The sequence below is a fragment of the Molothrus aeneus genome, chromosome 1 (assembly GCF_037042795.1).
Source record: "Molothrus aeneus isolate 106 chromosome 1, BPBGC_Maene_1.0, whole genome shotgun sequence".
NCBI lineage: Eukaryota > Metazoa > Chordata > Aves > Passeriformes > Icteridae > Molothrus > Molothrus aeneus.
Genome location: NC_089646.1, coordinates 88,598,832 through 88,624,408, shown reverse-complemented (window position 1 = coordinate 88,624,408; position 25,577 = coordinate 88,598,832). Strand labels below are relative to the sequence as shown.

Sequence of the window (25,577 nt, the reverse complement as noted above, 5' to 3'; positions counted from 1 at the left end):
GTACAGAAAGGTCTCTGTCAGGCTGCCCATGTACCCCTTGCAAGCGGAGAACCCCAAGAGCCACTGCCCGAGCTCTGATGTTCTTGGCCCTCAGGAGCTCACTTTTAGTCCAGCTCTGTCTGCTGGGAGGAGAGCTGAGGACACGGAGGGGGTCAAGGAGCACAGGGGGTGGCCAGTGACACCAAGGCACCTGGGGAGATGCTGATGCCAGAGCAGCAAGAGGCACAGTGAGGAGGGGACAGGCCTGCTCAGGGGATGCCCTGCCCTGTCCTCCAGCTTCTGACTGCCACATGTGTGCAGGGCCACGTGCCAGCCAGCTCTGAGACACCTCGTCGGACAGCCACAGATACCTCACGGGGCATCTCATGGAGTTCATGCCCAGGCTGCCGTGCCAGTGGGTAGCTGAGCCTGTGTGCTGATGGCAGCCTGTCCTGCAGTGCCTGGGCACAGGGCCAGCAGGCCAGTTTGGAGACAGAAGCATCATGGAAACCCCCAGCATGGTGGGCGGTCTTCCACAGCAAGCCACATATCCTCTCTCCAAATCCAGCCACTCTGCACCACAGAAGCAGTGCAAGGGATGTAGCTTCTGGCATAATTTCTGGCAGTACTGGGGTGAGGTGTAGGGGTAAAAAAGGACATGAGTGAGGACGGATATGGTGGCATGCCTGGCACCAGTTAGCACAGCCCTTTGTCTCTCCTGCTGGTCCTGTTCAACTCTATGCAGTGGCCTACAAAAAAAACCCCAAAACTATAGAGAGTGTATGACTTTCTATTATGTATGAAAGGAATGACATGTCAGAAAAAAATTAATGTGCTTGTGCTTAGACAGGCAGGAAAGCAGAAGGACAAATTATAACATAAATATTTGTAGTGGGAGAATTATAAACAGGAACAGAGCTGATTAGCTTAGTTTGCAAAATGCTTATTTGACAAAAGGCCTCTTAGAAAGTAATGAATCCTCTGCAAATGATAAAACAATTCATTTAATGGAGTCCGGATATTAAAACCTTTAATGTCTCAACTGCATGATGCACATTTCTGCAGCAGAATTTCCCTTCTGGAGAAGAAACATTTAATTTAGTTTTTAAATTAGTTATAAAGCCAGGCCATAATCTGGAAAACATTATGCACATGAGCAGTTTTCCGGGAGAAAACTCTGTGTACCAGGCTCAATGGGAGGCTCATGGGCAAACATGCATGCGCATCTATAGGGGATGGGCATCACTGATGAGTTATATATAAATAGGAAAGGTTCCATTCCACAAAAACAAGTGATCACCATCATCAGTGGGTCTAAAGGAAACATGTATTCAAGCAAGTGAAACTTGTTTAACTGTTTCACTAAATGAGGACAACCTCAGTGGGAAGGAGTGGTGGTGGTGGGGGTGCTCTGTGCTCAGCCAAGCACAGCAGCAGCTTCACGGAGGTTACAGCTGGGTCTGTGGGCAAACAGTGGGTTTGGAAACCATGCTTTGGTGTCTGAGCCTCTGCGCTGGGTCACAGGTGTCTTTTCTGGTCTCAGCTGTACTTCAAACCCAGCTGAGAGAACATCTTTTACACGGCTGCTTTCCAAGCAGTGGTCTGCAAACCAGCGAGAACCCATCACAAAAAAGTCACCAGCAAACCTAATAGAAACCATCCCTTCCCTCATCATTCTGCTCCCTCATACTTCCATGTGTACATAGGAGGAAGCAAAAAAACTGGAGAAGTAACAAAACCAATGAACATTCAGTGCTCAGACCAGGTTTACTTGTAGTTTACAGGCAGTCCATGAAAACCATCAAACCAGAATGGACATGATGGGCTTTCAATTTTCTTCCCCAGTGAAAAAAAACCAAACAAACAAACCAAAGAAAACCAAACAACAACCAAAAAACCTCCCAAAAAAACCAAAACAAACCTGCCCCCCCCAAAAAAAAACCCAAAAACAAGAAACCAAAAAAAAAGAAAAAGAAAGGTTTTAATTTCTTAGACTGCCAAGAGGTCATTTGATTGAATTAGCTTAAGAAAACAGTGTCTGTCTGCTTTAGCCCTTGTCAGGGGAACCATGTGTTTTTGGGGCTGAGGACTGGGGCTTGCTGAGCTCAAGCCTGATTAGAGGCTATTGAGCCATCTGTCCTGTAATGTTCCACTGAGCACATGGGCTACGGATCTGCTTCCATCACAGTCAAGGGCAACTTCCCTACTGATGTAAGTAACAGCAGGGATGACCTGGTCTGCACATCTCCCTCAATTTAGACCATCATAATGGTGAGATTCATAAAGCAAAGCTGCACCCTCTGAGTACCACCGATGTAGCACACAGCGTAGAAATGTCCAATTTAACCATTGCACATGCTAAATAACAATAGGAGAAGAGCAGGGCAGTGTTCAGTTTCCTTTTAGTTTTGTTATGCAATGCAGTATCAAAGAAGCACAAGAAAATTAAAAGCAATACTTAGAGTGGAAGAACCCCAACTTCCTAAGGAAAACTAGAGATTATATTTAGCTAATGTTACTTATTTTACTAAGTGTTAAACAAACAAAGATAGCCATGATGTAATTTAGAATAGAAAAATAACTTCTGATAGCTTAGCTGAAATGTTGAATGGAACTAACAGTGCTAATAAAATTTTATTTTTGGTATTAATTTCCACCAATGAAACCTGGTTAAAGTGGCTTTCCAAACTGGTGTCCAAATACACCTTAAGCATTTTCTTAAAGATTTTGTTTAGTCAGAGCACACAGAAATTCAAAGCACACAGAAGGTGTCTGCCTCTTACATTCTTTCTCACATCAACAAGGTTGCATTAGAAAAGTGAGAACACTTTTTTAACTGATAAAACTGAAGGTGACAAGAGCTATTAGACCTGAAAATAGGATACCTTCAATTATTTATACAAACTGCTCAGCACCCTCTAGCAAACAGTTTCAATGCTTTTGAGTAATCATATACAGCCTTTGAAGGCAGTGGGAATTACAACACTGATAGAATGGGCTGCTGCATATACATACACACAAATATTTCTTAAAGGACAGCACTGCAGTGTAAACTTACATATATGGAGTAAATTATTCTGAACTTCCAGTTATAGACCAGTTTCTGGCACATTATTTTACATTTCAATTCAACTTTGGTCACTAAGGAAGCAGATTTCTTATTCTGATGACAACAAGTAACAGAAGTAGGCTCAAACATGATGAAAGCTACTACATCCAGATTATAAAAATCCGGATATACATCAGAACAAATCATTAGAGAATAGAAAGTAAAACTCTGAGACAAAAAAAAAATCAGAGACAGTTTACGACAAGGGCTGTCAGAAGCATTTTGGCATATGCTTGGGAGGTGTGTGCTCCTGTGCAGGAGCTTCCTTACACACCAGCAGATTGTGGTGGCACAGGTCCTCACACCAACAATGCCAGCAGCACCTTGGGCACTCAGCCCCACCAGGACCTCCATGTCCAGCTTCCAGCTGCCCAAGGTGGGACACAGTCTGTGCCATCAGCCCACACCCTGTGACAGGGTGATGACCTCGATAGGGCTGATGGGGTGGGAGGGGGGACCTGCCTGCAGATGTTACACTGTGCAAGTAATTGGGTAATTGCTTAAAAAGAGACCTTGGCATCACCTTGGGGAAAAGATCTGGTTGGGTGGGGGTGCCTTGCTGCCAGAGGGGCTTTACATATGTTAATCCTGAGTAGAGAGATCTCTGCCTTCCTCTAAGCTGGGTTTATGGGGTCCATTTCCCCTTGAGTTAGGCAGGGCTTGTAGCATCTCACTCCTCCACCACTGCTCGAAGATTGGGGGCTACACAGGTCCCCTTGTGACCCCTCCATGGCGTTTTCAGGGGATTTATCAGCTCCGTTCATCATTGTCTCTTCAGAGAAAGCTGCCTTCCCCCTGCAATGGGTGATGGCAGAGCATTCCTGCTATGCCTCTGTCACACACTGCAGACCCATTTCAGACATTACTAAAAGACACAGAAGAACCAATTGCATGTGGGTTTTTAAAGGCAGATGAGATATACCCTGAATGATACAGCTTAAGGTGAAGGAGGAATCATCAAAACTTCTTTACATAAAAAAGAAACAGGAATGCTGTTCTTGTGTTATCAATCAGGCTGTTCCACACCATTGCTGGGAAGGTCTACACTTGCATGTTAGTAGTTGCAGCCACCTCGGAATTCCATTGCTACTTGGTCCCGAGGGACTACAAGCAATGGAAATTATGTGTGTGTAAATCCTTACTGCAAAAATCACTATTTGGTCCCAAAAAGTATGAAAACTATGAGAGAAAAATTACACTTTTCATTAGCAGAAATGTCCCGCTGTTTCATCATCTCTGAAAATTGACAAAACTGCTGATACTGCTAGTGAAGCTGCAAGTTAAGGAAAAAAACCAAAAACCCAACTACTACAATAAGTAGAGCTGCCCCACTCAATGAGCTCCTGATTTGGACACCTCTCAATTTGCAGAAGGGCACACCTTTCTTAATTACAGAAGTCAATGTTAAATCTTGGTAAAATACCAGGTCGTCACAATTTTGTGTAAAGTTTGCACTGCAGTGTTCTCCTGTCCTGCAAACGGTTAAGCACACACAGTAGACAAAGCACATCAATACTATACCAGGCAAGAAAGAGTAAAAGTTGAAAACTAACAGGCGCTGGCTGAGGCTGGGCCAGGACGGTGTGGTTTCCAGCTGAAGCCAAAATGGTGTCTGCTCTTACCTGGCCACCTGCAAAAATGATAGGTGCAGAGGCAGGTTTGGGACGGTAGGGGATGGTGGCACCTTTGGGTGGGGACTGCAGACAAAAACACAAAGTGGTCAAAATGTAAAACGAAGCAGAGCATGTAGTAAAAAGACGTCTCTTTTTATAAATATTGGTCACCTCAGGCAACAAGGCATGCAGGTAACCCAGCCCAGCCCACCCTGCCCTCCACCCCCTCAGACCAAAAGCACGCTAGAGGCCTCCTGTCTGGGCTTCAAGGGAGGAGCTGAGGACCTGAGTGCATGGCCAAAAGAGGGAATGGTGACACCCGTGGTTACATTACTGCCACTGTCAGATGAAGCTATGAAGCTTCATTAAGCATGTTAAGGCATTTCATGAAACAGAGGCACAATTTTGAAAATGGTCGATGGCTTGGAAATTATGGGCATTTTCAGCTAGGGCTAAAAGGCCCAGATTTTAATATAAATTTATTTTGTGTATCATTTAATCTAAGGGCTAAAAAACTGCCATCAAAATGAAACTTACTGCTCTTGTGGCAATGACCTGACCCTAAGGAAGCAAAAAATCCCCGCTGGTCCGAATTATTTCTATTTTAAACAAGATCTGGATATTTTCTGCCCTATTCTACATCAGAATAGAAAATGTGTTTCTTTCAGAATGACTGCAGCTCTGAGCTAGACCTGGTTGTTGTTCAACAATGTCATGACAGCCTTTGCTAAACCTTGCTGCAAGAGGCTCTCAAACACCAGGAAAAGCAGAGTTTAACAGAGCCTCTGGAAATCCCTGGCACAGGAAGGGCAGGCAGCACCCCAGGGGAACTCATGGCAATTGACAATTATTAATAATGTGTTTGAGCATCTCCTGAGTGAGAAGGGACACGCAGGGTGCCCGCTTACCTCCAGCATCACCACGCAGATCTGCTTCACACACTGGATGATGGCGTCGGGAGTGCCGGATATGGTCACCGCGCGCTCCGTCGAGTTGGGGAGCATGTCCCCTGCCACCTGCACCTGGGCTCCTGTGGACTTGAGCAGAGACAGAGCAAAGACACTGTCACTGCCATGCAGGCAATGGCACCTCTCCAGTCTTTCACTGAGACAACAGAGGGAGTGCACCCCTAAACTTTTGTCCTTTCTTTGCTGGATGTGCTGGAGCATGTTTGGTAATTCCTGGACATGGATTTGGCTGTTCAAGCCAGCTTGCCAACACTACCACCCCAGGAAGGTTAGTCCTCAGTAGGTGAGAGCTGAACTTCAGGAGAAGCATTTTAACCCTCTCAAAGACTGACAGTTGCAATGCTGACTAAAAAGTGAAAAGGGTGATATGAAGTACTCTTCAATAATAAAAAATAAGAAGAAAAAAGCCCAAAAATTGAAGAAGCTTGGCTAATCAAACGAGTCACTCTTTAATCTACTGATAAATGCCTCTTTAATCTACTGATGGCTGACTTGTGTCTCTCGTTGAAATTCAGGGCTTCCTTATGTTATATGGTACAGAAGCACTTCTAAATCATAATTAGTGTTGATTAAATTAACTTTTAGCTCATTAATGAAACCAAGAAAGTAATGAGCCACTTTTGGGGGTTTTTTTTGTACTGTTTTTTAAATTTGATCTTGGCACTAGTGTGTTTTAGTTTAAAAAAAAAAAAAGAGGCCCAAACAACCCTTGACATTATTACACAAACACGGAAGACCTTTTCAGCCATCAGAGAAAAACCCAGGCATTTGATGTTGAATAAGCTCTTTAACATATTGCACAAAAGATCTATTCCTGACTGTCATTGCAATGCAGTATTTGGGCTTTAAAATACAAGTATTTTCAGTAACCATTGACTTTGTATCAGCCAGCAAGGAGTTAATTTGTTTTCCTGCTAGTTATACACAACACGTGTTATCCCTTCCAAAGACTGATTAATGTACTGATTTCATCTTCTGTTCACTGGTGTTGTTTAAAGGCCAAAGTATGAATTCCATGTCCCATAACAGACTTTGGAATTTCACCATAATTTGATCAATCCCTCATGCTTTTACTTTCTTTTTTTTTCATAATATTATCTCAAAAATAGTACTGCAACCCTACTGTTTCTGGGTTCATGACTGAACACAAAAGACCCCTCCTTTTGCAACTGTTAAGTGTGTTATGTGATGATGAAATTAGATCACATCTTGGGCTGGATGCTCCTTGATTTCCCCCTCTTTCCTAGTATTTGCTTTTTAATGTACATTCCTGGGTATCTGTACATCCAGTGCAAAAGACTGCCAAGTACCAGAGGCATTTATGCATTTACTCCCAGTGCTAATATTGTTTATTCTCCGACTTTGGTCATTTATCAATAGCAAAAGCAAGTAATAATTTGTCCATTATCCTTATGCTTAGGAAGATGTGCAGTGTGACTTCTTGCTACATTAACCTTATCAAAACACCTATTTGGCCAAAAACTATCCTTTTACTTCCTTATACCAGACCACAGGCAATTGCTTCTGAAACTGTGTTCACCAGGATAATCACTTCAGTCACTTAATTTAGCCAATAGACCAATCTCACCTTTAAAAACCTGTGTCCTGGGCACATTCCCACAGTCCTCTGAGTGATGTTACCAACATAACTTTTAATATTTTTAATATAAAATCCAAAGTATAGACAGCTGTAAAACCTAGAGCTAAGCAATCACTAGCACACAGTTCACACTCATGCCTGCTTCTATTTTAACACAACTAAGAAATCAACCTAAAAGCTCCTTAAAACCTACTGTCTTGGATCCACATTTTAGATTAAAAAAAACAGTTTCAACTCTGTAGAGCCTGTCAAAAGCCTTTTGTTTTGACACAGGCAAATTAAAAAAATTGATCAACGTGTTATCTTAGTATTCAACATTTCACACCATGTTGGGATGAATTCAAATTTAGAAGGAATATTGTCACTTCCTCCAGAATAACAATCAATTTTTCTAAAATGTCCTATTCAGATTTTCTCTATGTATCTGAGCATGTACCTGATTTTCTTGTATGAGTGATTACAAACATCAGATCTTTGGCTTGGCATGTGCTACATTGTTAACAGTCACGAATGATAGAGTTAAAACAGGCACGGTATGGTACTTTTCGCATTTTTTGGTTAGACAAAAAAGTGGCTCCCAGCACACTCAATGAGTACCTCTAGCTAAAGTCTGGACTAAAAATAAATTTTGCATGTGTTTGGAATGCATCAAATCAGGTCACCTGTGGCTCAGTGACATTAAGGAGAAACAGAGAAGGAGCATGGAAATCACACTTTTCTAGAAAGTAGATCTACTAGCCTGGAATCCCCAGTGCTGCATGGGCTTTTCTCTGACTGTAGGGGTGGTAACTAATTTGGAAATGGCTGCAGCTCTTTGACTTGTGATCCCTGGAGTATTGCTGGGCAGGGATCTGTGCTGGAAAAGAAACTTGAAGAGCCATTTGTCACTTTGCTTTGCTTAATTGTGCATGAAAGACTTTATACACTGTAAAGCTGTTTCTCTATTTCACACGTGGTCTTTAGTGCCAAGAAAAGTACAAGTGCAGCTGTGCTGGACCCCCTGCTTCTCTCAGACCAAGGCTTTTCCAGGTTTTTCAGTCGACACATGCTCATGTTGGTGTGATCAGCAAAGTACGGTGGGTCACGCTGGCAGGGCACACTGCAGTAGGATGCTGAGCTAGCCAGTGTCCCCAGCACACATCCCAAGACTTACCTCCCTGATTTCTTTGATTTTAGAACCTCCTTTTCCTATGAGGGATCCACACTGACTTGCTGGGACGACAAGCCGCAGTGTTACGGGCGGTTTGCTTGTCACCGAGCTGTTTGTCATCGAAGCGTTGATGTCCTGTAATCACAGTGTCAGTGAGCATTAGCAGGGGATTTGTCATTCCTGGTGAGCACTGAAGGGCTCACAGCAAATGCCCAGGCTGTCTGTGCAGACCTGGGGAGTGTGCAACCAGCTGTGGCTGGCTTTTGTGGTAAGGAAAGCCCACCACAACAGCTCTGCCAGTGATACACTGTAAGCATGAAGCTGCCTGTGCCAGAGGAACCCTTCGGATCTCTGGCATTGCAAGATTCATGCTGTGGGACCAGAGGGCAGGACTAGGAGAAGGAGGTGGTGTCTACCACTAAACCAGTGAAAATAGGTGGAAAAGGCAAAGAGGCTTTTGGATTACAGGCTTCCAAAACCTGTTTCGGTCTGTTTTGGTCTCTTTTCCACCACCTCAGTTAGAAAATTTATACTGTGTAATAAGTCTCTACATTTCATGTCTCTTCCCAGACTGGATTCAAAGGAAAATGGTTAAAAAAAGGAATGACAAAGAACATGAATAATCTGAAGCAGAGAAAATCAGATGATTTTGATAATTCTTCTGCCACCTTCTAGATTTAATTCCTCTTTTGTAGCAGGTCCATAAATATTTGTAGCACTACACAATTTCTAAAATATTTTCCATCATGGTTATGTAACCAAAGTACAAAAAGCTCAGCAGAACAGTAATTGCCTGTGTCCAGGTAATGAAACACACCCATGTATCCCAATGTCCAATGAGACTACATTATACATTCCCATAAGCACTTCATCTTGTTGCAAGTTTAAATTGTTTCAAATATATTTTGTTTGTTCAAAATCTTGTAGGCAAGACAAAACAATCCCTCTAAAGACTTCATCACAGAGAAAAAGATAAATTTTATCTTTCCACTGATAGTGGGATGCTTTGAGGGGACTTAGGATGAAAACATAAAAAGCCACAAGCTGCACTGCAGCTGCCCAACAACTCATGAGAATTTCAGAGAGTTTTGGTAACACTAGCTATGAGCTGAGAAGGCTCATCTGTGAGGTGACATGGCACAGCTATTATACTCTCCACAGGAATGTTACCAAAGATTAGGACAGGGATGAGAAAACATGCATTTCCTATGAAGTCACTTATGATGCAACGAGAGCTCCGTCAGACAGAACTGATGTGATTTCCTATGCTTATAAAGACTATCACTTTAACAAAAAACAAAAAAACCAAAAACCCCTACCAATCAATCAATCAATCAATCAATCAACCAACCAACCAACCAACCAACCAACAAAAACTGCCAATATTGTGCAATCAGGACTCCAAATGATAAAAAAAACAATCTACAACTCAGCACTTCAAGCAACTCTGCACATCTCACTGAACCAGTGTGGGAGCCTGGTGACACCAGCACTGATTCCTATGTTGTGTCCCCAGTTTTGATGGCAGCATTCTTCCATCCAAGAAAAGGCTTGGTATCACCTTAATTAGCTTAAAAGAGAAGAAAATAAAATCTTGAATGGAATAAGGCATTGCTGCATGTGACAAGACAGCTATCAAATCTACTAAAATCCTCTACCAATCTACCAAATCCTCTGCCAGCCAGTAGTAAGTAGTAACTCATATTCTGTTTAGTGGCTGTGTCAGTGAGAGACTGCAATCCAAAATAAAGCCAGAGGGATAACAGAATTTTGCAGTACCCATGTATCTGAGATAAAGTTATGTCAATTTTTCAGCTGGAAGATGCCATCTCGCTGTATCATGTTTGTGTCAGGTGGAGGCACATGTAGGTGAATAATCCTCATCAGCCACACAGCACAACATTTAATCATGTCTCCTACTTCCATATCATATGCAGCCTGGCCCAAAGCATTCACTGAAATTTCTGCCTTCAAAAGCACTTTGCAGGAACTGGAAGCCACTGTTCTCTTTATTTTGTCCTCACTATTTAAGAAAAGCATCATCTAAACATGGGGGCCCAGCAGTATGGAGTGCATACAGGAATTATTCCAGCTTAGAAACATGACAAAGGAGAAATAAGCAGAAAAAAATCCCCCTCAGAACTGGCTTCCTAGTACGGATGGCTCAGGACTTTCCCACAGAACAGTCATCTTTCAAACTGGGAGATTCCTATTTATTTAAGTTCTAACTTTTTGTGACATTGCATCCATTTCTTCAGGGCTCTGGCAGACACTACAGCTGGACCTTGCATGGCTTTCTCCCTGCTTGGTGGGCTGCTCCTCAGCCAAGACAGGCTAAGTGGGAGCCTGGAAGTGCTGAAGAGCCAGCAGAAGCTCTTGGAATTCCTGGGTCATAGCACATAAGGCTTCCCAAGACAAACTAACCTGGCAGCTGAGAATTCTACAAACCTCCACGGAAAAAAAATTATACCAAAATCCTTCTTTTCTGGTTTCAAAGGAAATGTTAAACTGTCCAATTTCCACGGCAAGGAGGATTCTGTGAGGCGGCTCCTCCCTTGGAAATTACCACCACAGAACTGATCACAGTTATACTGGCAAGAATTTATGTTTGTCAGAAAGCTATCACCTTAACTGCTTTTATCACATTCCTTTTCTCTTCTTCTTCCTAGAGCCGAACAAGGGCTTCATAGATGTTTACAGAGGAACAAGGATTCCAAAATTCCTTTTCTTACTCATCTGGAGAAGGTCTGACTACTGAGCTGTGCCTGCTGGTTATTCCAGTGCTTAAGTACCATGTGCTTTCAGAGGATTATGCAGATTTACAAGCAAAGCTAGAGCTGCCCCACTCACCAGTGAAGTTACAACTGCCTTTCTTGGGTCTCAGTCCAAAAATGACTGCACTAAAATGTTACCTCTTGCACTTCCAGTGGTCTGCCAGGGTTGGTGTAATTTTCTAACAACCCTCTTTGTCCCCTGCAGTGAACACTTTAGGTATTCATGTAAATACCTACTTAACTTGTAAATTCATCATAAGACTGCTAGAAAAGCAACTTCCATTAGGAACGTTGTCAAAGCAGAGTTATATAAGGCTACAGAACAACCACAAGACAAACCCAACCTTTCTCATTTTTTTTATCTCTCTGACATATTTTAAAAATTTTACTAACATTGCAAAAGCATTCCAGGACCTCCTGCACCTGCTTATCTCTAGGTATACAGCTGTAGGGTGGAAATTAAGGGTTCAAGGTCTTCATGTGGGCATGCAAGACAAATACCAAAATAATCCCTCAAAGCAGCAGTCTCACACATACATCTTTTTTCTTCTGTTTCAACATAGCTGCAATAACCAGAGCTGGACTGAATATTTTAAATGGCTGAAGAAATCTCCAGCAAAAAGATATGCATGAAAAATAGCACTTGGTAGCTAGCTAATTTGTAATTTTTGAAACAGCACTTTATTTTGCCTGCAGAGTGTTACAGTTACCTCATTTTATTGGCAGGAAGATTTATAGGGAACCTAACTGATTATATATATATATATATCATGTATTATATATACAATATGTACTATATATTCATGTTTCTTTACTGCTGTTCTTTTAAATATACCACAAACCTATTATGTTAAAACTAAATACAGATATTTCAGAGCCGTACTTGATCTGCAGAGATTGCCAATACTCCTTTGCTAATGCTCATTTGAAGAGCCCAGGCTACCCTCTAAAACCAGCAAGTGCAAAAAAATGCAAAATCCAGCCAGATGCCTGAATTTCAGCTTTCTTTGCCTATTGCTACCTACAGCACTTTCAAAGACTATGTCGTGTTGGGTGGTGGGCTGGGGATCTGATGCCATGCAGTGTTTGATGTTTGTATGAAACATGCAGCATTATTTCCACTGGGTACTCATTTTGGTGGGAACTGGCAGGGATTATCTGTGCTAATGATTCTCTCAGCATTTTACAGGATGAGGAACATGTTTTTCCTGTAGAGAGCAGAGACACTGCTCTCTCCAGGATTCTCTGGACTGGAGGGTATGGTGCTGTGCACCAAGCTACCTCTTAAACTAGAAGAAACAGGAATTGGTCCATGATGGGTAGGAGATGAAGAGGAGAAAGAGATGACAATAGGAAGTTTTTAAATTGGGTTAGATATAATTAATTGTGGTTCTGCAGGCTTAAACCTCAAAATCATTACTATTTCATTAATAACTGGCAAAAACCTCCCCAAGCATTCTTGTAAAATGTGCCATGCCACAAAAGTAAGACATTTTATCAACATACTGAAAGTTTGGAATATCACACAGGAAGATCTGAAAACCCACAAAGGACTGAAGAAATATAAATGGGATTAACACCTGCAGTATTAAAAAAAGTCATTTGTCTGGAGCCTGACAGGAATGTTTGCCAAGGCTGAAGAGGTGGAAACTCCTCAGCAGGAGCTGGGGACACCCACCAGGCAAAGAATGGGTGTGAGCAAAGAATTAAACTAATAGGAGGTGAGCCATTTCCAGCAGTGGCAGGGATATGACAGCACGATAAGTAGGACAGGGGACTGTTAATGCTGTTAAATAAGCCTTTGTGGAACTTCATTTGCAACCTTTCCACAATTAACTCAGACATTCAAGATAAAATGTAACTGAAAAAAGGTGGAAAGGGACTACTAGAGTCATGAGATGGGTGGGGAATGCATCCTCTGAAAGACTGTGCTTGGATCATTCTCTCTGGCAAAAGCAAAGGTGTGTGGGGATAAAATCAGTTTCTAAATAAATATCTAGAAAGGGAAACCTCAGGGATGGAAAGGCAAGAATTATCTAAAGTAATGGCCAGTGCTGGCATAGAAACAAAGCTGCATGAACTGTTCATGAATAAAGTCAGGTGAGGAGCAAAAAGAAGGTGTCTAATTATCAGAGACCTGAAATTATGGACCCAGTATCAGGAAATAGTAAAAATCTAACTAGCTTTTGATCATGCTGTGAAGTTACAAGTCCAAGCCATATAGTTGATTCTAGAAGATAACTGCATCTGGTGACTTATGAGCTCTCTTCTAGTTGTGTTGCTCTAAATTTGAACATTTGCCGTGCCTAAATAAAGGCACATGTTGACAATTCTCATCAATTCCACCATCTCCCTGTGCTATGTGGAGATGTGGAGACTAACCTTGCTGACTTGGAGAAATGAGAACTCTTAAGAAAGGGATTAACATCCCTCTAGTTTAATCCATTCTGGCGAGACCCTGCCCTTTGCTTCAGCTGCAGGTGACTCAGTCTACCTGTCTGCAAGCTCCTCCATTAGGAGAAGGTGAACTGCTTCCTGCAGGGGCATCTGCCTCTCCAGAGAGGACAGGAGGGCTGCCTGGACTAGACATATGATTTTCAAAAGCAGAGGGAGTTAAATCCTCTCCAGAGTCACCAGGGTTCATGTTCTGTACTCTGCTGCCTTTTCTGTGAGGTTCTCTTTTAAAATAATGACCATATCTAATTGTAGCTGGTCCATGAAACTGAAGGAAATCTCAGCAATTTAGATACATATCTGCACAGAACACTTACATTCACAGAGAGTGAATTGAACTCCTGCATTACTTACTCTGAGTGCCTTTAATTGGTTTTAAAGGACAAGCCTTAAATGTGGTAATTGGTAATCATATAGCTTGTTTTTAAAATAAAAAAAATTCTAGTTAAATGAGTTATATATTCCTTTTGACATATATAACATTTACATCAATACCAACTGGATTCATACAAACCGAGTTAAAAGTTAGGTAATTATTCTTTTCAAATCAAACCACAGTGGGAATAGAATTTTTCCAAGACATTTTTCCTACCATTAGCACACATTACTAGAAGCAATTGCTTTTCCCTGAAGCCTCCAAAAAGCAAAAGAAATGATCAAACATTTTGTAAATTGACCCATTATTTTTCTTCAGCATTGCTGCCAAAAGCATTTATAAAAATATAACCACTTTCATTGCTATTAAATAGAACATTAAACAAATCCTATTTAACATTAAAGCAAACATGAGAAAATTCAAACAGTGTTTGTATTTCAACTTGAAGAGAGAAAAAAAAATTATTTGCTTACCTCTTCAAATTTTAGTGCAATCATAGAAAAAGCTTTAAAAATTGCATCTGTTGGGCCTGTTATTGTCACAATTCTCTCTGGACAAGTGCCTTCTGAAATATTGATTCGAGCACCACTCTGTCAAAAGGAACAAATATTTTTCAAAGTTATACTTCCCAGGGAACAAACAAAGTAGGATTAGGAATATAGTTTGGGAAAGAATACCTTGAGGCATCTAATTCCCTCCCCTGCAACTGCAGCCCCAACATCATATAATTTCAGCATAAACTGATCACATTCCAAAATTCATGTAACTGCAGGAAGCCGGATTCTGTCTGGGTAAATACTTCTGCAGCCTTCTTTGCAGCATGCAAATAGCACCTCTGTAACTCAAAGTTGCAAATAATTGCATAATCAAGTTTTTTTTTTCCTTCCTTCTTGCAGGATTAACCTTAAGTAGGACTGGAGCTGCAGAATTTAAGAGAAGGTAGTTGTCTCCAGGGAGGACCAGCATTTTCCAGGAGCAATGCACCTCTCTGGTTTGGAGCCCCAAAGGTGGGGCTTGGCTTCTCTGCCTCTCTGCTGGGGCCCTGCTTTGCACCATTGAGAAGGCTCCTTGTAGATGTGCCTCATGTGAAGGCAGCAGCCAATATGCATTGAGCATCCCTTTAAAGAACTAGTGGTAGGACAGGAAACATCAACAGTACTGTGTCCATAGGGCAAGGAGCCTGTTGGATGGAGTTAGAAAACCTGAAGTGACTTAGAGAAGCCAGGCTGCTCTCAAGTATACTCAGTTCTCTATGTCACTGTGGCAGTGCAGAGAAAATGTCTCAACCAGGAGGTTTTATATATTTAGAAATTTATATACAAATTTAATATATATTTAAGAGGATCTTTAGTGTAGATAATGATCAAATCCGCCTCAGGTAAGAGCCACCCTATGCATTCTCTGAGATTTCAGTCTTGGAAATGTGTTAATGCAGCCTAACAAGACTCTGGAGCCACAACTCACCCACAGGCACTGACCTTCTTGGGGATCAGGGCCTGAAGCAAATGTGAGACAAGCTGGGTTAGTTTGGCCCTTTGCCTGCAGGGTCACCTCACAGCTGCTGATGTGTTGTGTCCAGCCCTTAACCACCCCATGCTGCTGCTCTACTGCAAGAGACTGTGCTTCCCCATATGACAGCACCCTCACACAGTATGAAAAAAACCCAAGGCTCAACACTACTGATAGAAAAATTTTCCTGCCACCGACCTGAGCACAGAACTGAGAGTTCTGTACTTTTCTGTAGACCTGAAGTTGTCTCTGACATTTCCTCAATGACAGAATTGTCTCTGACATTTCCCCAAAGACAAAGCTACATTTCACACCATAAAGATGGTGTGCACGCTGCCACATCTTCCAGGGAAGTCAAAATAAAAGCTGCATTTTGTTTTTAAAGAAGTACTGAAAAAGGTAGTAATCTAAAGAGTGACCAAATTTTCATCATGTGGAGATACAGCCTCTTAGTCCGGTGCTGATATAAAGATGCACACAATTCCATTATTTAAAAAAATAACAAAAATAATAAAGTGTCTTCTGACCACATATACATGACAGTAGGGGTGCAGGATTAGAAGAATATTTGATATTTATCTTGAAAGACAGACCAAACATCAAAGGTATTCTCTAAGATGTTTTACTCGGAAGTCAGGAGCACTCTCCAATGATGGCTTCCCTTCTGTGCATACAACTTATGTGCAAAGATACCTGCTCATGATCATAATTAATAATTACACTAAAATGTGCTTAATTAAGTTTATCTAGTACATTGGAAAAAATTTTTCTTATCTTTCTTTTCTTTAAGTCTTAGCAAACGTGTGAAAATATGGGTGAAAACATGTCATCAAAAAAGGAGTTCAGAACTCAGTCAGCCTGACAATGAAATCCCTATTGAGTATATTTAAAGATGAATGTCTGCAATTTTCTTTACTAAAATACTTCGACATTTCCCTGCCACAGACCTTCTATCAGAGTAGGAAACAACGAAGCAGCTGACACAGTAATGTACTGCAGCTTTACTAGAGCCAAACTGACTTTCCTTGAGGCATCCTCTATACACTGCACTCCTAAAGTTTAAACAGTAGGATTTCTCTTCTGACTTCTCCTTTCAGCAGTTGCTTCAAAGCAGAAAAATTACATGGATCTCCAGGTAGGATGTGCTGCAGGACCAGTGTGGGTCTGCAGCCTGAACCTGAGCTGCACACTCCTCTGAAGATAGCACAGCTTGCTCTGTGGCAGGGAAAGAAGCCTGCAGACACTGGAGAGGCTGAGATTTATGCAGTGCCCTCTTTTAATCCTACTTGTCTTTAGCCTTTTCAAAGGATTGCAATGGCAGGTGTGCAGGCCTACTCTGCCCACATCCTACTCACAGCTGCAAAATGAGGAAAAGCTAAAGCTTTGCCAAGACATGGCAGAGAGATGCTCTGGCTTATACACGTCTGGCTCCAGCTCTGCTGAAGCTTGAATCTACCCTCAAACTTGATGTGCATCAGTCTAACACTTGGTTTCAGATTTTTGGAAACTCTACGAAGAGGCCAAGCCACATGCAAGACTGATGTTGATATGCTAATGAAAGATACAGTGGGTCTGATGCACAGAACCATGCTGTGAGCTGTTCTGAGATAAGGCAGCAGCAGGCACATCGCTAGGGGAATGAAAGACTCCAGACTGCTGCAGCGATAAGGAGGTTACATTAACAAAAATGTTTAATTTAGGCCAGCATATTTATACCCCACCGCTTGCAAAAAACAGGGATGTTGAACGATCGGCCCACTTGATGGCAGCATCGGTCTGCACATGCTGAACTCACTGTTTCTGAGCCAGAAAGGAAGCAAGTGAAGACATCAAAGCTTGTCTTACCTCCTCCCTCATCTTCTTCACTGTCTCACCTTTCTGTTAAAGAAGCACAAAAAAAACCCCGTTAGCCTGGGCTAAGAAAAGAGAAATGATATACAATAGTTTGACATGAATATAAAGTTATTTTCTGACCTTTCCGATAATGCTTCCAACCTCCTGCAACAGAAAAAAAAGAGACACCGTGAATGATACGATTTGTTACAGAAGAGCATTTGTGCTGTTCCTAAGCTATTTCACTATCATTTATTTCAAACCTTCAGTGTGAAGCATAGCTCCCTTCCATTGTTGCTGTATACAAATATGCCATGTTAGATACAAAGGGATGGACTAAAAATGCAGCTTTGCAGCCAAGTGATCGTGCAAGAAGAACACTTTTAACAGAAACCGATCTCGTGGTTACAGATCCATCCCGCTACTATAAACACAGACAAATCCCTATCAGGGAATGAAAAGTTAAGAAATATCAGAACTGCACAATCTAGGGGAGAAAATGAGGTGTAATACAAGCATCAAAATAATTGCTGGTTTCTCCAAGGGCAGGTATTTACCCTCCTCACGCCTTGTAATATTGAGAGCTGAATTTCCATGCTACCAAGTGTTATTGTGTAAACACCTGGTGGCCTGTCTTAATCTCCCTATTAAGCACTTAGAGAACAATAATTGCTAATCAGTTTTTAGGGATTTGGGAATTGCTACTGGCCTCCTACAATGTTCCACCAAAGCAAAGAAACTACTGAGAAGTATGGCTGTGAACATGCAGTAGGGGAACAATGTGGCAGTTCTGGCAACATCTCAAGGGTTAAAATCTTGGTTAATAAAACCAACAGGTAGCAAAAATGAAACTATTAAGACTAAAATGAATAGTCTGGACATGTTACACAAATCATGCATCTGCCACATCAGACTGGAAATCACGTGATGGAGAGACCAGCTAAAGGAAAATAAACTCCTCTTCTATACAAAAATTGTGAAATCTAATTCTACAGTTAAAGACTGCCTCAGATGGTTGAGCTGTCTCAGATGTATGATACACCACTTCCCCCCACCCAGTCCATACATTTCAGTGTAATCCATCCTGGAACACAGTCCAAAGTGTAGAATTTTTGAAATTTTTGTCCTCTGACGCTCTATCCAGTGATGGGCTTGTGATAAAGTGATACTGACTTCACTCTGCAGGAGAGAACTACCTGCAGCGTCCTTGAGTTATTTTTGCCAGTTGTTTATAAGCTCCTAACATGAAGCTGTTTGTGCTTTCAACTCCTCACATCCTGTTCACCAGACATGAAGACTTTCCAGTGAGACAAAGTTACCTATTTCAATGAACTCTGGCACACCCTTCCCTTACGCTCTCTGCAAGTCTGCACACAACACCTGACTGAGGGGAACGGTCAATACACTGCTGGACAGGTTGGAAAACTGGGCTAGGAGAAAGCTCAGGGAGTAGAATGAAGTCAGATGAAAAGCCCCATGTCTGTGACGGAAAAAGCCCATGCAGGAAGACAAGCTGGACAAAAACTCGTGACCTTAAAACTGACTTTGCAGAAAAAGTCTCAATGGTCCTAACTCAGAACTTCTACATAAATAAATGAGTACATCAGCAGTTCACACTGCTCAATCAAAGGCTGGACTGTATTAGCAGGAGTGTAGCCAGCAGGCTAGGGCAAATGGCTCTTTGTCGTCCTGTTTGTGAGAGCACACCTGGAGGGTTGTGGCCTCTTTTGGGCTCCTAGTACAAGACAGACAAGGACACACTGAGGTGAATTCAATGCAGGGCCACCAAGCTGGTCAGGGGACCAGTGCACAGGACACATGAGGAAAGATGAGAGAACTACATTTGTTCTTAAGAAGAAAAGACATGGCAGGGGAGTCTTACTGCAGTGTACAATAAGGAAAGCAAGCTACAATATCAAATTCCTACTCAATGTCAGGAAAAAAAATTACCATGGGGATGGCTGGACATTGAAAGAGGGACCCAGAGAATCATCATCCTTAAAGGTGTCAGAACCCAAGGGCAAGGCCCTGTGTAATCTGCTCCAATGCAATCTGCTTGATTCAGGAAGTCAGACTGGAGACTTTTGTGGGTCCCTTCCAGCCTTCATTGGTCTGTGATTCTTCAGCCATAGCCTTATCCCCAGTGAAGTCAATGCCTTATTAGCCACAGAGTTGCTCAATCCTGTGAGGCCCCTTCTCAGGCATATTTTCAAACTGTGCTTTTCCTGTTTCCCATTTCCCTTTTTTATTTCTCTTCCAACTGCTCTCTCAAGATGGCATTCTGCACTCTTGTGTACACTGACCTGAGAACAGATACTGTCCAGAGAGGAGTGCAAATCTTCCAGTGGTATCTGCTTTACAAACCTACAGTTCTGCTGGCCAGTGTAAGACTTGACACAGCTTACACTTGACACCTTACACTTGACACAGCTGTGTGAGTGTTTTTGGCAAAGCTGCTTATGTCCATTTGGGACTATGAGATATCTGCACCTCTGTACATACAATGTAGAGAAGCAGCTCTGTGAGAATGGGAATGAAAGGGCTCACTGCAGTTTTCTGTCTTGTAACTAAATTATTGTAATATTCTCTTAATATGCGGCTTTAGGTCACCCCTCCTCCGGTGGCTGAGACAGCCACACCAGCATGCTGCGTAGGTTCCCAAATGAGATGCAGCTTTTTTGTCAGCAGTGACACAAATCTGGGACACTCATTCCTCCAGATTTTTAAGATCTTACTGTTTTTTACATTTTCATTGTAACTGTCAATCTCACAGTAATTGCTGAATGGGCAATATAGGGAGCAAGGCTCTCAGTGATGACAAGGCTTGGGAATCCCCCATGTTCAGTAGTTCCTATGTGACCACTTAGCACATCTGGCAGTTTTATCTTAAAAACTTCTTCCATTCTTCTCAGTTCCAGCTTTCAGAAATAATTACTTTCATAAAAAAAATTCTTAGGAGGTAGAAGGACCTTTTGCTAGGGCCAAGAGCATTTTGCTTCAGTTGCTATGGGCAAGCAGTCCATGGTATAACTTCAGGTTTTGTATACCTGAAGTTTCATTAGAATATGTAGGCCTAGTCTTGAACCTCCAAGGCTCTGTCAGTATAAACTTAATACAAAATCTGTCCCAAGCCATTCAATCTTTTGGCTCATAATGAGAGAGGCTGTTCTTTCAGAAATGAATGGATGGGTCATGGATAATAAATGCAAAAATATCTTCCTTAGAAATAGGAGAACATACTTTGCTTTAGGAACAGAAAAGTCATGTACTGTTTGTAGCATTAGTAAAAAAAAGATGGTCCATTTCTAACACAGAAATAAGGAGTATTTGAACAAGCAAAGGAGAGCATAGAGTTAAAAGATTCTCAAGCTGATTGTTTCACTGAATTTTCTGTGAGTTTTGCTTTGGATTTCAGTGGAGACAAGAATTCTACATGACTGATCATCACTTTGTTATTTATTAATGAAGAGCACAAGCCACCAAAGAAATGAGTAGAAGAACTGTGTGAATACCACTGAGAAAAAAATATTTCAGTAAGACTGGTGACCAGTTCCTTGGAACATGCTAGCAAATGTCACTGTAATCATATGGACTACTTCAAATCTCTCTCATCAAAAGGTGACTTTAGAGCTTTTTCTATAAACCAGTCACAAAACATCCAAGCCAATGCCATCTCTCCCTCTAGTCTGGGAGATGGGATTCTGCTTGGCCATGTGAGGTAAGATCACAGGGGCAGAGAGAAGCACTAACTTTACATGGACATTTCAGAATTTTTTCAGAGTTTTGCTTTATACAAATTACTGGAAAAAAAACCTAAAAAATAGAATGGTTTTAATTGGGTCACTTCAGACTTTTCTGGGGCCTTAGCTTTTTCTAGGAAAGCCCCTAGAAAGTACTGGTGACAACAGATGATGTCTTTAATTATGATGAGAAACCTATTTCAGCCACAGATTAAATCAAAAGACTCTTTTCACCTCATTCTTCAAACTATCAAACTACTTCACCAAACCTTTAGTGTTTCTTTATACAGTCCAGTATTTGTTTCATACAGTTTCTCATATCACCGTGAAATAAATTTACTGCTAAATGAGATACCTAACACCATTTTTATGACCCTCTAGTTTTAGCATTATTTCTAACCAAGGTTACTTTAATGGCTTTACCTTCTTCAGAAAATGTTTCTAGATCTGCCAGACATCAGATGTGCTGTAGTTAAGTGCATAAGATGTCTGTCACCTACACTGGTTCATTAAAAGTTTGGAGTTCAGTGTAAGTCAGGCAAACAACCCTCGCTGCAGTCCAGGGACAGATAATGGAGGATATTTTGAAATCCAGATGCTGATTTCAGATAACTTGAAGATAATTCTCAAGCCTGAGGGACAGAGTTGTCATTATGATTTTCTTAAGTAGGAAATTTCTAATCAAGTAGATAAAACAAGAGCTGGACCTCACCAACAAACTCTGGGAGACTGCCCAGCATCAGTAAAGTATATTGCTAACCAACCAGCCAATTCATTGCAGATAACTTGAGGAAAAGCAACGGTAAAAACAGGGGATGGTTTCTTTCAGGCTGAAATGTAGCATATAATATTATTTGCACACCTTATTCACAAGAATGTGATTAATTTTGTTCTTAATGAACACTTGGGAACTGCTCTATTTATAGCTAAGAAGCTATTTCTGCAGATTGTGCATCATCTGTGGTAAAGACAAGACAGCACAAAATGGGGCAGCAAAAATTCCTGTGAGTCAAGGCTTTTGCAGGGCTCTTGATGGTAAGAATGACTAAACAAAGATATAAAACTGGTTGTAGAAGAAACCTATTTCCTAATCAATTATCTCGTGTGTCCTTTGAATAGCAAGAGAAAGAAATCAGTCATATTAAGAAAACAAGAGGCTTAACAAATGACAACAAACCTTGTATTAAAGATTAACCTTTGATCTGTAAACATAAAGTGTGAAATTCCATTACTTTTTCAAAGTGTGAGGTTGGTTTAATAATTACTGAGTCCTGGAAAATCAAAACAAAAACAGGTAGCTGTTGTGGGATCATAGAAACACACAGGTCTTGCTCTATTATCATGCAGCTTTTATTATCAGTGCTATGGGGGAAATGGAACAAAAACTTCATAGGATCCCTGAGATAAAGCCATGTCTCGAAGGAAAATACATTTAAGAAATAATATAGGAATATATGCTTTCACCTCAAAACATTCAACAAAGCACAGGCTCCATCCTAAAGCCTGAATTCCTTCAGGCAATGCTCTGATTGCACATGCTAACCTGCTTTCTACAAAGCAAGGACAAGGTAGAACCAGTAGGGCTGGAGTCTACAAACAAAAGAGCTTTGAAAGGAAAGGAATACAGACTTCCTTGGTGGGGAAACACCCGTCATGGGACAAGGAGGGGTCCTGGCAACAGCACACAACAGCTGTGCTGATAAAGTTTTCCAGATCCAGGTCAGTTGTCTTTCTGCCATCCATAAGGAGGCATAACATAACTCAACTCTCTCTCCCCTCACCTTAACCTGAGGACAGAGTTGTCAATAGTCACCTAAGCTCATGAATATGCTTACATGGAAGACCCCAAGAACATGTTCCACAAAGCCGCTCTGAACAACGCGTTTGCATGCAGCATGTGGGGCATCAGCATTTTTCAAAGACTGGAAGAAAAGACAGTTTTTGGAAACATGACAGCCTCAGAGAAATCTGTCAGCCTCAGAGGAAAAACAGCCACCTTGGGTAAACTGAGAATCTGATTTGTGCTCTGGGATTACGTGGGATTAGCCTCACTGCCATGGGAGATCTCATGTTCCTAGGTGATGCTTCAGTAGTCACCGTCTGATGCCCACAGCCCTAAATTAGAAAGGCATTGCAGTCCAAGGCCTTCCTTACTGAGGCAGATCTTTTGCTAACAAATGTGGTAGTGCATGAGGAAATCTAAAAATTATAATTTTTCTGATGGAGATTCCAGTATTATGTATCTTCTGCAAATACATCTAACATTTTTTTGGGCAGCTGTGCCAATGGGCATTTTTCCTTTGCTTTTTGATAGCAGATGGATAGCCAGTTTACATTCAGTTTCACACCTAAGCTCCCATCCTTCCCTATTAAAACCAACCCAAAACTCGGTTCTGTCCCTGTGTTTGTCCCTGCACTTGTGATGCTGAAGCAGCAGCACTGAGTAGGGCGTGTACCTTCTGCAATCTTCATTAGGCACACACTGATGAGGAGATTTTGTTTGGTAGAAGTGGGAACACTCAGCTATGGAGATTGTTTTTGGGAGTAGAGAGTGCCCAGGGGCTGGGGGAACTCTCTTCCTTTCTGCTGATTTCTGAGGTTAGTGAGAATATCTTGGCTGCTCCTACAAAAATGCTGAGAAGAAGTCCATCTTGTGTGGTGCATCTACATGCAGAGTTTTGTTCCATGACCAGGGCTCTCAGGTATCACAGCAATGCAAGCAAACAAAACAGGAACTATAATAGCAATAGGCAGGACAGTCAATCCTCATAATACCCTGACAGTGTTTGTGGAAACTGGAAAGAACAGAACAAACATTGGATTGATTAGCATTTTATGGCTTGGATTGTATTACTGACAAGGTGATTCTTAAAGTTACTTTGTTGCATTTTGTATTTCAATAAGTAAAAAATAAAAAATGGAAAAGGAAGGTAATTACCTTTAAGATGGGGAAAATTAATTTCTGTACTTGCTTTACGGTCTTTCAGGGAGGCAATTAAGCAGGCACCAAAAAAGTAGCCACTAACAGAAATCCCTGATGCTAAAATGGTATTATCTGAACTAATGAAAAAGGCAATTTTTCTAATGATTTTATTCTGTATTTGAGCTGTTAAGTGTAAGCCATTACTTTATGAGTCTAAATTTTCTTTTTCTTGTAAAAATTCTGTATGTAGCATCACAAAGTAATCACCAACATGTCTGAAAGCCACCATTGAAGCTGGATGTAGGTCACTGTAACCAGTGCTTCCAGTGCCACAAGTCACCCATTGATCCCGCTGAAATAATTTCAAACTCAGATACCTTGAGTTCCTCAGGGAATTTAAAATTATGCTGTAAGTACTAAGGCACTCATAGGGTTTTGTCCAAACCCAAACATTTGACTGCAGATACATCTTTCTAATTCACTGCTGCTGAATGAGAAATGCATCATTGAGCAAATGGTATCAGGGAAAGAAAAGCTCCACTCAGTCATCATATCTTTCCTCCATCAATGCAGATAATACAATCTAATAATACATATGCTACTCGTTACTGGACATATTTAAAATTTGCATAGGAGACGTACAGAACATAACAAAAGTGTCTATACCAGATTTTTTTCTTGGGATTCCCTTATTGGATTTATTTTCAAAGTAGTATTTTATATAATTATTTCCAGCCACAAGCACTTGTGGCATTCAAAATACTGTAACATTTGTATTTATAATATGTATTTATGAGAATGTTTGAAGAAAGCTAGGCATAGTCTCCTCAGTCTCCTAAAACTTTCGTTGTTTTTCTGTGAATTCCCCCTCTGTCACTCTTCACCATCACTCACACACGTGGCACCTGCTGCTGAGCACAGAACTGCAGATGTAATTCTGCCAGAAGAACAGCAAGGTAATTACCTTCTCCTTGCCCCATGATGCACCAATACCATACATCCAAAATTGCACACACTTTTGCTGAAATAGCTTTCCTCTCCAACATAGCATATCCCAAATGTGCCACTCTCTAGACACTGACACATCTGATGTTTTTAGCCTTTTACGCTTTCCAGATTTCCCTCTGTCACTGAACATGTATCTTCTAAATTACCTTCTCCAGTTAATTGCCTCACCTCTCCAATTTACACCTCAGTATTTGGCAAGAGTCCTACTTTCCTGCCAGTTTTCCCTTCACTCCTTCATCCTACCTGTAAATTATTTCCTTGTTCTTCCTAACCATCTGACTTCATTAATCCATTTTGGTTTTTATTGCTGAACTCCATTCTCTTTCTCTAAAAGATTCCTCAGGCTCAATACATTACTATATTCTACTTTGGTTTCTTGCAGACTTCACTGCACCCAATATGATTTGATCAATGCACATGTTCACACAGTGCCTTTGGAAACAGTGCATGATTTCTCCTGCACGTTTGTACTGGAGGGAGGAAGCAGAGATTCTTGCACCACCACCATGAGATGGAGGTGGATCTCATAGTGGATTTGTGA

At 41.3% G+C, this 25,577-nt stretch overlaps 1 protein-coding gene across 15 annotated transcripts in view; it reads right to left on the bottom strand.

Moving 5' to 3' along the window:
• Positions 1–25,577, bottom strand: part of LOC136563103 (poly(rC)-binding protein 3-like) — a 500,444-nt gene that overhangs the window by 30,948 nt on the left and 443,919 nt on the right. For all 15 annotated transcript variants that reach the window (XM_066560312.1, XM_066560287.1, XM_066560296.1 and 12 more), the window contains 6 exons: positions 17,507–17,530; positions 17,378–17,410; positions 14,497–14,613; positions 8,423–8,554; positions 5,610–5,738; positions 4,642–4,785 (listed from right to left, as the gene is read on the bottom strand). In XM_066560312.1, coding sequence (XP_066416409.1) covers positions 4,642–4,785; positions 5,610–5,738; positions 8,423–8,554; positions 14,497–14,613; positions 17,378–17,410; positions 17,507–17,530 — 579 coding nt within the window. The remainder of the gene's footprint in view (positions 1–4,641; positions 4,786–5,609; positions 5,739–8,422; positions 8,555–14,496; positions 14,614–17,377; positions 17,411–17,506; positions 17,531–25,577) is intronic.